Below are 15,058 nucleotides of genomic sequence, written 5' to 3'. Positions count from 1 at the left end.
TTGGGGACCAACAACCATGCTTGGCATTTAAGTAGCATGCCAAGGTATCCAGCTGAAAAAAATAAAGGTCAGGTCACAGAAATGGGTGGAGTTATGACAAAACAACTGATTTAAATTCAATGAAAATTAAGTTAAAATCTTATTACCTGTGTTCAAATTTGGTGGCCTTGTAGCAAAAAGTTCCACTGTCCTCATATTTTCTCTCAGAATGTGCTGATTTGGGGATAGTTTACTGCTTTTTAGAAATGATTATTCCAGAAGAGGAATAGTTCTAAAGTTTTTAGGACTACAGGCAGTCTTAAGTTATCCAGACTGCCATAAATAACTGCTAAATCAATCCTGCTTTCCTCTGATTTTACTATTCATGTTACCACCTCCTTATGTACATTTCTAGAAAACATAATCAAGTCTCCTCCGCATCTGAACAAAATGACTGGAAGAGTCAGGAAAATAAAAAAACCAAGTTTCACAATTAGATCAGTTTTATGAAGGCCATTAAATAAGAAGTGAATGCATTTGAGCCTCTCCCAGTCAGTATCCATCATGGATGTTCAATCAAAACAGGCAAAATGTATCCATTCTACGATATAAATTATATTACTATGGAACCTCTTTCTTAATTTGTCAGCTGAAACAACAATATTGTTGAATTCCTTCCCTCTCAAAGCAAAACTTTCATTAAAGAAAAAAGAGAAGTTACATTTTTATGCATAAGGTGCTTGGCCACAAAGCATTCTCTAAAGGTGAAGGAGTGGGCATCTCTACTTTAAAATATATTTCAATGTGCATATGTCAGAACTAGGCATTTGAACCTCTTTTTGTTTTTAAGATAATGTGATGAAACACTCGGCCAACAGAAGGTTATTTTCTACATTATTTCTCGTATGACTAAATGTGAAAAGTATGAATGAGGAGAGGCTAAATTGCTCAGCAACTCTTAGATTTTGATCCAATCAGATGTACCCTATGTTAATCCTGGTATTAACATTGCATAGCAGAGCACACACAGAAATACTTCCAGAAACAGAAGCTCTCAGAAGCTTATCAACATTTTCAGCAACTCATCTTCAAGTTTAAAAAGAAAAGTAATACATACCAATGCAATTTAAGTAAGTGAGGAAGATTCTACACTAAAAAATAAGTAGCATTGTAGGATGAAGCTATTCACTGTAAGCAAACTCTGCTGCCTGATTTATGTATTGAAAATCACCATTTGGAAGGGGGAAAATCTTTAGCACACAATCTGAGAAACACCGATATTGAACAATGAAAACTTTTGCATTTTATGTGAACTTATTACTCCAGAAGCAGTATTTTAGAGCACAGCATAGTACAGTTATTCCAGCATTATGTCTTTAAGCAATTATCTGAGACAAGTTAAGAAAGAAGAGTGGGCACCCAAGAACATTCTGTGAATTGAATTCTTACCATATTGTTTACACACACACACACACACACACACACACACACACACACGTGCATGCATGCAAATTATAATGCCTTATTATGGAAGTGTACTTTCTCTGCAGCAAATTCATTTTAGCATCATCATAAAAATATTTGGAGGCTGGAGACCACAATTCAGTTTCTCATGTATCATGCGGGCTACATAACTTCATGCTTTGGGAAATAAACCTCTCCCATCCTGACCCTAATGCTAGTTCCACTGAAATAACATCACGGGAAATAATAATTGCCATATTCTGGGGCCGAGCTACTGCGAGGGTGAATAAGTGGGGTCCTGGGAAGCTGAATGGGCCCCACTTTGCTCATTGGTATCTTATACCATACCAGTTGAGATATGGCAAGGGATACTGGCAAGTATAATGGACATTAACAACTTACTTTCGCCACCACGATAGAGGCTTTTCTAGGTGTTTTTCAGCAGATCCTATTGAGGCAATGAAGGCAAAAGGCCAAGCCAGCAACATCATAAACGCAGCAAAAAACAGCCGGATGGGGAACAGAGTCAAGGTCATGAAGACTATCTGCAAAATTAAAAGGATTCATTTCAAAGGATTTGATTTGGACACAAGCCAAACAATATTGATTGATGAGCACATAAAACAATTAACAAACCTTTTTCTCTCTCTGATAATGAATTAATTTCTGCTGCTTTAATTTGTGGTTCTAAAGCTTCATTTTGTACAGGTGGGAAAATGTTAAAGTGACTAAAATGGGCAAAAAATTATTTACAATTCTAGACAAATCCCCAGTGATTGTTGAATGAAAATCTTTCATATTCTTATAATTTAATTAGCATGGAATTGCATTTATAATTAAACACTGAGTTGGAATAGTTAGATATTTTCTATATTTGTTTAAAATCTAAATTTTGCATAGTACTTTAAAGTAAAATTGGTTGCAGAAATTAACAAAGATATGCAACAGCTTTGCATATACCATATAGCTTTCATAGCACAGATAACTATAATTGTTTTATCTAGGCCCAAACCACATCATCCATGAATTGTCTATTTTGGCAATGGTAAAGCACTCCTAAACTGCTATGTTGAAATCTTGTATCAGCAGTGGCACATTTCACACTAATTTTATGAAAGAACACCCATTTGGTCCTAAACCCTCCTCTTCCAGGTTTCAAAAGGGGGCGGGGAGGCTTAAACACATCTTTAACTCCTGACATGTCAAATTTGGAAAAGTCTCATGGCTATAATACTGCAGCTGAATATTAAGTGAAACATATTGTTTTTATAAGAACTGAACCATGGGAAACCATAAACTTTCACCCTGTTCTCAAAATTTCTGTAAATTAGTTCCAATGTATCAGAACCTGTGTCCTGCTTTGCAAGTGAACTCATAGCAAAGGGATGTATACATCATCTCAACTGTCCAATTCTTTGCTTCATTTTTTTATTCTGATCTTCTACCAAGAAACTCAGAAGAACCACAATGAGTATTACTTAATAGCTCACATATTTCATTTATTTCAATGTCTTCTATCAGTATCAAATGCAATTTTGATCTAATTTGCCACAAATTTCTCTTCATTTTAATGTAAAGAAAGCGTTTTTTGCCATCAAAGCTGTAATTTATTATATTTTTATTTATTTATTTATTTGATATTTTTGGAAAGGAATTGGTTTTAGTAGAAAATACCATTACAATAATTGATAATTGAACAATTATGTGAATATATATATATACTCATATTAGGGATGTCCAACTATACAGATTTTATGTTCAAGATATCTTACCAACTATCAGAAATACTGTTAACAATATAGAATTTATTATAATTCAACTTCTACCATTTCATTTATTCATTCACTTAAAAATCATTTGATTTTATATATAATGTGCTAACCATACACTTTGCTTACATATTGTTTGAACAAAAAAATTAATGAGATAGTGATAATTAAGGCAGGTTATACTTTCCAAAATGGATTAGGATTAAGAATCATGTTACTTTAATGAACAGGATAAATGAGTCTGTTAGATAAGAACCTATTTTACTTTTTATGCTTGGAAACTAAAAAAACAACAACAGTTTGTTAAAATAGAAGAACATACAAATGATGACAACAACAAAGGATGTGTGAAATATGTAATTTATCACAAGTAAAATAAATAAGTTCTAAAGGCAGATATTAGTTTAAATATGAATACTCTAATTGATTTTTTTATATTGCAGAAAATATTCTAATCATTTTCACCATGCAGATAAACAGATATATAAGATTAGGTTTTCATTACAAATGATAATGTAACATTTTGAAGTAAGTCTGAGTGGCAGACAGAAAATCAGAAAATACAATTATATTAAAATATCTTTCATTCAAGTATTTTTCATTCTGAGGCACCAATGATATCTATCTGATATATATTGTATGGAGAGCTACCTTTAAAACTACTCATATTCTACCTAAATATTAGCATCTAATGCTATTATATAATTATTTTTGAGCCAAATCAAAGCCTTCTGGATTGCTCAAAAAGATTCTACTCAAAGCTGGAACTAGAAGACAAGAATATCAAAGACTATTTTCAAATCCCCATGAAAAGAAAATTTGCTTGAATCTGACAGTATTAGCTCAAACAAAAAGGTGTAGCTTTCTGATTAATAAACAAAATTTTACTCCTAAGAATTTCATTCACCCTTCCTCTTTTAATTCTTCCATGACCAACACTTTCTTCTTTATTTCTCCTTTTAGTTATTAATCATAAAAATTTTCTGTTGGATGAAAAAATGGCTGGCAGGGCATTTTTATACTTAATATTCAAAGAGATTCCCCACATACTAACTTAATATGGTGATTCTTCAAAATATATCCACATTTTATATGGATATACTATGCACATCCATGCATATATACACTGTTTCCACCTATGCTATTAGATACTAGTGAAAGAGAACTGTCTGAATTCACATATCATAGCACAGTGATGGCTAACCTTTTGCACACTGTATGCCAAAAGTGTGCTTGTGTGCACGTGCTCGTGTGCCTGCACCCATGATGCAATGTGCGTGTGACTCTCTTTGCCCCCTTGCACACCCCCATACCGCACACCTCTGTGCATGCACACACAACCCTTCCCGCATGCTGCATGTCTCTGCACATGTGCCCATGTCTCCCACGCATGTGTCTCCCCCGCGCTTGCGCGGCAGATACCTGGAAATCAGCTGGCTGGTGAGGGGGCACATGCGCAGTGGGGCTCTTCCAGGTGACCTCTCGTGTGCTGGCAGAAGTGGCTCTGCATGCCACTTCCAGCACGTGTGCCATAGGTTCGCCATCATGGTCATAGAATATTATGTGGTGGGGCCTAAGAAGTTGGCTTTTGCTGTTGCAGAATCTGCCCTTTGAAACACTTATCTCCCCTTTCCCCAGAATCTGGCTTTTCATAAAGGTGTAGGGTTCTTGTTGCTCTCTGAGTTTGGTTGTTTTCTTGCAGATGTTTCATTACCAAACTCGGTAAGATCATCATTTGCCCTCATTTTATATACTAGTGTTGCCCTGTCAGTGTTAGTGGATGTGGTTTAGGTGGTTCCTTGATAAAGGTCTTTTTTACTGTTAGCTTTTTTGTCTGAGTCAATGGTTCTTTCACTGGGGTATTATTTATTTCTTGATTGTTAGTATAATGTTAATCTTGGGGGGGGGGTTAATCTTTGCTCACCTGAGTGTTAATTGTGGGTGAAGAATTTGCTCTTTTTTTCTTTTTGGCTTTTTGATTGTCTCTTTTAAATGGTATGTAGATGTTGTTTATCTCTATGTGTCTGCTGATGGCTAGTTTGTCTGAGTGCCAGGTTTCCAGGAATTCTCTAGTATTTTTGGACTTGCTTAGTCTAGGATATTCAAAGTCTGTCCATGTGTTGTGCAATTATAGTTTTTTCATCATGTCTGCTGATTGATAGCTGGTGTTCATGGATGCGTTCTGCTAATTTTCTGGCTGTTTGTCCTACATAATGGCTGTTACAGTCCTTTCACTGTATGCTGTAGAAAGATGATTATTTTTTTTCTGATGGGACTGCTGGGTCTTTTGGTCTACTTAGGATGTTTCAGAGGACTTTAGTTTGTTTGTATGCCTGGTGAGGCCAGATAATTCTAATGATGGTTTCTGAAATGTTTTTGTGGCAGTGTTATGCTTTCACAGCTTGCGTAGGTTGTGCTATATTGGGTTGAGTCAGGCACTTTTTTTGATAAAGTTGTGTGGGTATTCATTTTTTTTTTTGCAAGACGTTGTATAGATGATCTGTTTCCTTTTTCTGATGTTCTGCAATGTTCTCCTAAAGCCTTAAAGCATGCAGGGTTGGGAGATCAATGAGACCCGTGAAATGCAAGTTATTGTAGTGACTTATTCCTCAGTTGCCAATTATTGTGGGAAACTTTTATTGAGCTTTAATTTCTATGCTAGGTGTCCCCCTCAAGTGACTGTTGTGAGATGGAAACCATATACCTTGTTTGAATAAATATATAAATACCAAATATACTGTATCCCAGATTTTCAGTTTAAGAGGCATATGCAATTTGATTTTTATCAATTCAGTTTGAAGAGCATTATCATGAATCATCTTATATTTCAAGCAGAAATTCACAATTCACAGAATTGAAATTCATAGAAATTCACAATTCACAGAAAATTTGATAACCATTTCACCTTACTATTGTAGATGGATTTCTAGAGATTAATATCATTTGTTGCTAATCCAAAGTAACTTAAAACAACAAATAGTTAACGTTGTGATCTTAGCATGTAACTATTAGCTAAAACTACCAGACAACACTGAAGATACTGAAAAAATCTGACTGAATATTTGTTTGTTATACTTTTATTAACTAAAGCTACCAAAAAGTACTGTAATTGTATGTGTGATCATTAGCTAGAAGTTATCATACTGAAAATGAGAATATAGGAGGGAAAAAGAACCAATCTGAAAATATGTTTAAACCATGTCTGTCAGAATGGAATAATACAGTCTGTTGATATAATTGTTAGTGCGTAAGAAGTTTGTGTTTCAATAGATTCTGCAAAGCTCAAGCATTGCAAACAATGAGAAACCATGAGATCACAAGCATAGCTGAGAAATGATATGCTGTCCTGAAGGTTTTGTGTCCTACTACCTTTTTATAGAAAGTTAAAATTAGAACTGAATGTTTAATTTCAAGACTGAAAAAATGAGTGAGGGTAGAGGGAGAAAATTCATGAAAAAGGCAGATGAGATAATAATAGGTATCTTTCAGCTTTGACATCATCTATTATCTATATTGCCCTGGTCATAAGGTTCACAGAGATCCATAACTCAAAAGATAGTTGCCATTATACTGTATTGTTTTCTCTAGATAACAATTTTATCCTTTCTTATAAAGCCAGCCCTTGAATTAGAAGAGTTCAAAGGGATTTGGGGATGGCATGCATGTGTTTTGATTAAAATCAAGGGATGCCAGAAAAGTTGTAGATTTCATTGTTGCACCCTATGATTCTTATTCATTGGCAAAGAGCTCAGCCATTTTTTTTTTCAAATAGCAGATCGATAACAACAGGGATTCTTCCACAGTCAAACACCAGAGCCTATGGCTGGCAGCTTTCAACATAGAAAAAAGGAAGAAAAACTCTTTTGCCATGACATGAATATAAAATTCTCACATTTAATCTGGATTCTAATAACACAGATACTGTTTATGGGCTTTTTGCCATATTGGTTGAGGAAAAATTCATTCTTTTCACATCAGCAGAGCTGTTCTTAGATATCATAATTGCTATGCTATTCTGGAATGGTAAGACACTAGCAGATGCTAAGTAGTAGCTGTTAAGAATAATTTTTATTCACTGTTTAGTAAACAGACCACTACCTACACTTTAACCTTGAGTTCACAATTCAAAACCTTGAATTCAAATTGAAAGTTTATTCATAAATCTATTAGATTTTCAGTGATATCAGGACTGGTGTTACCTAATAAACAGGTATTTTTAAAGTGTAATAGAAACAAGTCAAATTTTGGATTATCTTTGATGGTAACTAAGTCCCTAGAGAGATCTAGTTTGGTGTAGTGATTAGGGCATCAGGCTAGAACCGGGAAACTGTGAGTTCTAGTCCTGCTTTGCACACAAAGCCAGCTACGTGAGCTTGGGTCAGTCACTTTCTCACAGCCCTAGCAAGGAGGGAATGGCAAACCACTACAGAAAAACCTTGTGAGGAAAGCTGCAAGGACATATCCACATAGTCTCCAAGAATTCACACATATGAATGAAAGAAAAAAAAAGTCCCTAGCTCACATAACAAAGAAAATAAATTATATGGTAGAACATTACAGATGGACTATCTTGCAAATAGAATTATTGTATGCAAATTGTACCAAGACTGATTGGATAGCTTTTGAGGGGACAGGTGGATTTCCAGGCAAAAGAAATAGCAGTTAGTTGAACATGCCAAAATACTTCCTCACAAATTATTGATGTACTGGAAAAAGAAAGACATCATTACAATTGAAACAGAAAGCTGAATAAGCCTCAGCATAAAGCAAACAAAAATATTAATATTTTACTGCATTTTTAAAAAGAATACATATAAGGAAACCATACCTAAAATAAGTTGATGAGAAAATAATAATAAACTTGTCTTCAGGTCAAAATGAACTGACTTCATAGACATATGCATTTAATTATCTCCACAAAAATATGGAAGTGATTTGTCATTGCCTTTTTTATTTTTATTTTGGAATAACTATGTTATTCAATGTATTTTAATTTAACATGTGACACTACATATTCGGGAACAGCATAATTAATTGTTTTCAGTTTTCCTGAATATGTTTATAGTTGTTTAAGATTGTAAGATGTATCTTATTCAAGCCAGAATTTTGCTCAAGAATCTTAATAAATGCCAGGTGTTATGCTTTTCACCATACAAATTTATCTCTGCCCCCATTTTATTCTTGGTGTTTCACTAAACAACTTTACTAATTTGTTAAATATAAGGATTTAATTCAGTATAAATATGTTTAGTTTTAGTTTAGTTTATTGTCATTGCACCTCGTACAACAAAATTAAATCCCATCTTCAGTGTACATTATAACTATAAAAATAAAACACAAACACATCCTTCACATGCTATACAATTGAATTGAAAACTTGATATTGCATTAATATTGCACTATACAGTAGAATTCAATAGAGTTACTGCCCTGGGATAGAAGCTGTTTTTCAGCCTATTTGTCCTTGTTTTTATTCTCTTGTACTGTGTGCCAGATGGTAATAGTTCAAAAAAAAGGTGGCCCAGGATGAGAGGGATCTTTAAGAATGTTTTGAATTTTCTTAAGGCAGTGGGAGCTATAAAGCTCTTCCAAAGAGGGGAGAGAGCAACCAATGATCCTCTGGGCAGTGAGGCTAACCCTCTGGAGTGCTGACCTATCTGCCACTGTGCAATTGGCAAATCATACACAGGTGCAGTAAGTTAAAATACTCTCTATGGTGCAGCAGTAGGTCACCAGCAGTTTTTCATTCAGTTGTTGTTTCCTGAGAAGTTTCAGGTAGTATAATCTCTGCTGGGCCCTTTTGATCAGTGCTGCAATGTGAGTGCCCCAGGTTAGGTCCTCTTTTATGGTAACACCCAGAAACTTAAAACTGCTCCACTCGATAAGCAAGGGTTGGATGTCTGATCTATTCCTTCTATAGTCCACTATAAAAATGGTAATTTTCCAATGAAAGTAATGGAATTTAAGGAAATCTAATTTGTGCAATTTCAAGGTTATATTAAGTACTTCTCTTGTCTGATGAAGACTCATCTGTTACAAACCACAGATGAGAAATATGCTATTTAGATCTTGATGATAGAATGACTATGAAGCAATGTGATTCAATAAAGACATTTTTTTAAAAAATGAGTAAAAATATATGGAGTAGAAGTTAAATTTGAATCACGTGAAATATTTTCATTCCATAAATACCAGCTCTATATCTAAATTAGCGAATAAGCCACACAATCTGAAAATTACTCATACCTATATTCCCCATGTCTTTGCCTTTTCTTCTCCCTAAAAAGCAGTATCTACCTCCCCTCATCTTATATTCTATCTCTCATTTATATTAAGTTTTATTATATGAAAACAGCTGGGTGAGGAAGCAGAAAAGATGCAATATAGATGCAAGGCAAGCAGTTTTGCAGCTAGTCCCCCATTAGATGATTTGTTTCCTGGGTTCAAGGAAAAAGAAATAAAATCAGCTACAAAAACCAATTAGAAAAATTCTACCTAGGGTTGTTAATCTTTATGAAATGTGTAGAATTTTAGGGTTTTTCCATGCAAATTATAATTTTTAACCCACCTTTATTATATGGTAACTTAATAATTCAAGGTAACAAATATACCTAATATTCTTGCCTATATTCTATATCCACTATTTTACTGAATATTTCTTATGCAAAGATCAGAAGATGAGAGTCTCTATAGCCCCCAAACAATCCCCCAACTCTCAAAGTTTTCAGCTGCAAAAGGAACAGGGGGCAAAAAAACCCTGTACATAATGTTATTTGTTTTGGATCTGATTTAAAACAGCTTTGACACAAAACAGCTTTGATTGATTTGTAAAGCCAACTAATCGTTTATTCATTAAGACATGATGAAGCAAAAATTTAAATCACTGTATCTTGGGTTCAACATAACTATAAATCCTTGTTTAATGCTAGCTGGATATGAAAGGGGAGGAGGCAAATTAATTTAAACCTTTTCCTGGTTTGCTAACTAACACTGGTAGCATCAAAACATAGCTTAGTTTAAGGAACACATTGGATTTGTCAATTAATATAGGGAATACAATTAACATTCAGTGAATAGGTCAGGAACAAAACTATTTACTGCTAATTTTTAGATAGTGCTCAACCTGTTCCCTATATTATATTCCCAAGCATTCCACTATACTGACTTGATGTACACTTTTCATTTTTTAATGTTGACAGTCTGATGTTTCACTTTCTCTATGCCTAAGCACAAATGGGGAAAGCTGCTGGCAAAGAAAGGTGGATCATTGACTAATTATCATTGATGATTGGGATTAGACAGGTCTGGATGGACTCATTTTAATTTCATGCATAATTCTGGAACTAGAAAGGAGGACATAATAAACACATATTTCTATTTCTATTTCATTCTTTTAATAATTCAATTTTATAAATCACAGAGCAAAGATTCCAAGAAATCAAGAACTATTTTAGCTATCTTAATGAATATTTAAGCAAACTGACAGCAAAGCTAGCCACATTTCTTCATATTAAGAAAAATGAATGAGTACCTCTGTCCCTCAAACTGACAAGTATGTCTACTCAAAACAGAAATATATGTATGTATGTATGTATGTATGTATGTATGGATGGATGGATGTTTGTGGAAGATGCCTGTGTCAATTTCCAATGTTCAAAGATATATCTATTGCAAGGGAAGCCAAAATATAGAAGTGAGTTAAACAAAAGTAGCGTAGTACTATATCAATTTACAAGTTTTGCATAGCCTTTTTACAATGTGGCCATTACTAGTTTCTATTTGGGACATAGCACCAGGTATCAATACAAATTACTTCTGTGATTTCCAGAGCAAATACATATTTGTATGGACAAAATGCCGTCAACATCATACTCTTGCACCCAGAACATTGCCAGCATATCAGTGCCATTACTATAAAAAAGGCAAATGGGCCAACTTAAGCAACAGCAGAATTCTATGGTGATGATATCTACATGAAATATTGTAACTGCTCTTGGGTTTTCTGTACATACTCTGAACTTCCTGTATTGTTACTGCTCAAAGAATGTCACAGAAGAACTAACATTAGATCACAATTTGTTTAATCCACCATTTCCAAAATCAATTAATTTTCAGCTATATTAAAAACTCCAAAAAAGTTCTGATGCAAGGTCCTCAATCAAATGTGAAGTATATATATCTATCTATCTTACTTCATGTTCATATCCTTGGAATTACAATGTGGCTGAAGGTAAACTGATAAAAATAAAATGGCATTAAAATGGCCTATAAAATAATTCAGATATTAGGACATTTAAGCTAAGGTTTCTTTGCAACTAAACTTTTTAATTCTTTAAGAGTTTAAGCATATGTATAGTTTAGCTGTGCTGAAAATCAGTGCTGTACTTCCATGTAATCTTGGTTAACCACTGGATTTGACTAAGCTTGGATTTCAGCAAACCTCAATTGTATTCAGTTGCCACAGTAACTTTCCCACCACCTTTCTCTGGTGAATATAGGAAGCCCGACTTTCTCATTTTGGGCTCCACAGATATGGAGATTAAAATTGTATTTACTCTCATGTGGATTTTAAAACATAAAAATTAGTAAGTGAAAGATACTTCTCTCATTCTCTCAAATAGGGCAAGTTCTTTGTAAAGATGGTAGGGCAATGACCTTAAAGCAGAATTCAATTCTTTCTCCCTGTAACAAAACAGCAAATCCTACATATCAAGACAGCTTCTGTTCAAAGTCACTCTTCTTTGGACTTCTGCAGCACATGAGTAGGTATGCATGAAAAGATGGGGCTGTTTTGAGTACATACCAAGAAGGATCTCTGTCAGTATTCTATATCTGAGATTGGTTTTCCTAGAGCCAATTAGAATACATGTACTGCATTTGTTTCTCAAAAATACAACCACAGCCAATTGGTATATTTGAGTCTGATATTTTTGGTCTTATGCCTGCTAGGACCAAAAATATGTATCAAGAAGTTAAGTCTGCTTATTTTGTGAGTTAAAATCACATGGGTGTAGGAACTGTAATGAATACAGTGCTCCGGGAGCCTCTAACTTTAAAATGTAATAGTAAATAAATCTAAGTATAGTACATAAAATTATATATTGCAATGTCCTACCTGTCAATGAATACTTCAGCTTCAACCATAACACAAGAGCACACAATAGATACAAACTCAAGATTAACCGCGCCAAACTTGATTGCAGGAAATACGACTTCAGCAACAGTGGTCAATGTCTGGAATACTCTACCTGACTCTGTGGTTTCTTCCCCAAACCCCAAAAACTTTAACCTTAAACTGTCTACTATTGACCTCACCTCTTTCCTAAGAGGTCTGTAGGGGGCATGAATAAGCACACCAATGTGCCTACCATCCCTGTCCTATTTTTTCTTTCTTTTTCTTATATGTATCCATTTCATGTATTCATAACAATGCTTATACTTATACCTGTTACCTTATAATTGCTTGACAAAATAAATAAATAAAAATAAATAAATTGGAACACTGGAGACAGATGAATAATCCCAGTGAATGTGAATTTTTGGCAGTTCTAATTATTTTCCCTTAATGTTGTTTCTACCTGTTAACTATGATTAAAACAGCAGTCTGAAGCAGCAACAATTTTATGGATCCCAACATTCAAGAGCTTAAACTCCTTGACTAATTTTGCCTTTTACTGCAAATAGTGGTAATAAGTATGGGTGTTCAAAGAGGTAGTTTGCAAGGATTCGCCTCTCCTGCTTTGTGTCAGGATTCTGAAGTGCCACAAAAACCTAACAATAACTATGATGGATTGGGGAAAAGAAAGTTTTATGAAAAAGGAGCACACTGAAAAAGGGAGCCCAAAACAGCAACAACAAATACTGTTTAGCTTTGGGGTTGGTTGGTTGGTTGGTTTGTTAGAACACCTTCGGAAGTTACCCTGCTTATTTTAATAATTGGGCTCCATCTACTGTGGCCTGCAGCTTCCTTTGTTAGGCTAATCAAGCAACTAATACCCGTCTCTTCCACATTCAGCTGCTGCCCTTCCTCCCCTACACTAACCTCAAGGGACACTTAGATGCAGCAGCCCCAGTGCATAGCTGCAGCTAGAAGGAAGGATTGTAACGCCTGCGTTGATGCTTACCAGGCTAACAACGAGGGGGCCGTTTCTTTCTAAGAGGCAGAGCTATCTCAGCACGACATTGCACTTTCTGCACGCTTACCTCTCTAATACAGCCCCGAGAGGTTTTGTGGATGTCTCAGGCGCAGACACGAGCAAGCAACTGCTGCTTCGCGGGGGCATACGCACACTTCTTCGGAGACCCGGGGAAGGGGGCGGGGGTTTGGAGGCACCATTACGTATTTGCGGCGGCTTTCCTTTTGCTTTTTTTCCCCTCCCGCCGGCCTGCTTCCACGCGTGCATGTGTGTACCCGCACACACGCGTAACCCCCTCCAATACACACCCACCTTTGCTTTCTGGAGGGCGCTGAAGTGCAACCGGTGCACGAAGGGACTCTGCATTGGTGGAGGGGGCGGCCCGCGTCCTTCTCCGCTGCCTTCCTCCTCTCCATCGCCGTTGCCTGTGCCCCGGGTGCAGCATCCCCGGCCTCTCAGCCGCATTGTGCGATGCGAAAGAGGAGGAGGAGGAGGAGAGAAAAATCGAGGGGCGAGAGAGCGAAGAAAGAAAATGGGCGCAGTGGCTTTACCAAAAAAAAAAAGGAGGGGTAAAGGGGAGAAAAACGTATTTCTGAGGAAGGAAAATAATAAAATTCGGGGTCGCGGCGAATAAATTAGGCCAACCGGGGCTGCCGTCGACAACGTAGTTAGCGGTTGCGGCGGTGGAAGAGGAAGAAGAGATCTGCTCAGCGACCTACCGCGGGCTCTCCCTGAACCGGCAGGGAGTGAAAGAGGATGCGCGGCTCTGTCAGACGCCGCTAGCAGGCTTTGGCTTCAGCCCCGCCCTCAAGGAAGTGCATGCGCAATAGGCGCAGTGATGGGGAAGGAAAGCGCGACAGTCGCTTGGCGGTTTTAGGACAAGGGGCGGGAAAAATAGAAGCAAAGACTCCGTCCGGAGCAAGAGCTGGCCGGCAACCCGCGCTGTCTTCATTTAGAAGGAAGTGGTTTATTTATTTTTTTGACAATCCTCTTACCATCCTCTGGACACCTGCGTCCAATCTGTTCCAAGCAGAGCTTTAAGCAAACTTGGTTAGGGGACCTTCTAATTATTCCCTTATTTTTTTTTAAAAAAAGTCATTAATAATCATTTTCAAAAACAAGGCACGTACATTGACGTATTCGTACATAAGATTTCTCCTAGAGAAGAAAGCTGGATTTTCATTTACATTAGAATCAGATGGAATGAGGATAATAATTCAGATTGATAGAACAAGCATACATTCTATAATGATTGGTTAGAGCCAGCAATACTTATTTAGGTCTAAAATACCTTGAATTATCCCCGGGGATGGCATTATACTGAATGTTCTTCCAAATAAACGTGCAGGAACATTGCTAACCTTACCACAAATACGTCTTAAGTAAAACATATTTTACAAAATATATAATTGTATTACATTATGAATGGTAGTGGGGATAAGTGGTATTGCTCAACTCAGTTTTCTAAATGAATTGGAGACAAGTATAGAAAAGGAACAAGACATTGGCTGATTGTCAGCAATAGTGAGCAAAAACTATTAATGCATGATGTTTAGTAGTGGTATTAATTGATTTCAAAAGTGTATGTAGCGAAACAATTCTGTTTTATATAATAAAACATTGTTGCTGCTAAATTGTGGACAGAAAGTTATTTCCATATGGGAACTAGTCCACCGGCTGCTAGTCTCTGCCTTTATATAAAATACAACT

At 36.1% G+C, this 15,058-nt stretch overlaps 1 protein-coding gene across 1 annotated transcript in view; it reads right to left on the bottom strand.

Moving 5' to 3' along the window:
* Nucleotides 1–14,143, bottom strand: part of LPCAT1 (lysophosphatidylcholine acyltransferase 1) — a 46,836-nt gene extending 32,693 nt beyond the window's left edge. The window contains exons 1-2 of the mRNA XM_026701017.2: nucleotides 13,661–14,143; nucleotides 1,846–1,988 (exon numbers count right to left, since the gene is read on the bottom strand). Of these exons, the coding sequence (XP_026556802.1) occupies nucleotides 1,846–1,988; nucleotides 13,661–13,813 (296 nt within the window). The 5' untranslated portion in view covers nucleotides 13,814–14,143. The remainder of the gene's footprint in view (nucleotides 1–1,845; nucleotides 1,989–13,660) is intronic.
* Between the last annotated feature and the right edge of the window lie 915 nt (nucleotides 14,144–15,058).

This window comes from Pseudonaja textilis, chromosome 3 (genome assembly GCF_049901715.1).
Source record: "Pseudonaja textilis isolate UNSWEBS1 chromosome 3, rPseTex1.2, whole genome shotgun sequence".
NCBI lineage: Eukaryota > Metazoa > Chordata > Lepidosauria > Squamata > Elapidae > Pseudonaja > Pseudonaja textilis.
The sequence above is the reverse complement of the archived record's forward strand: the minus strand, read 5'-3'. Positions and strand labels throughout refer to the sequence as shown.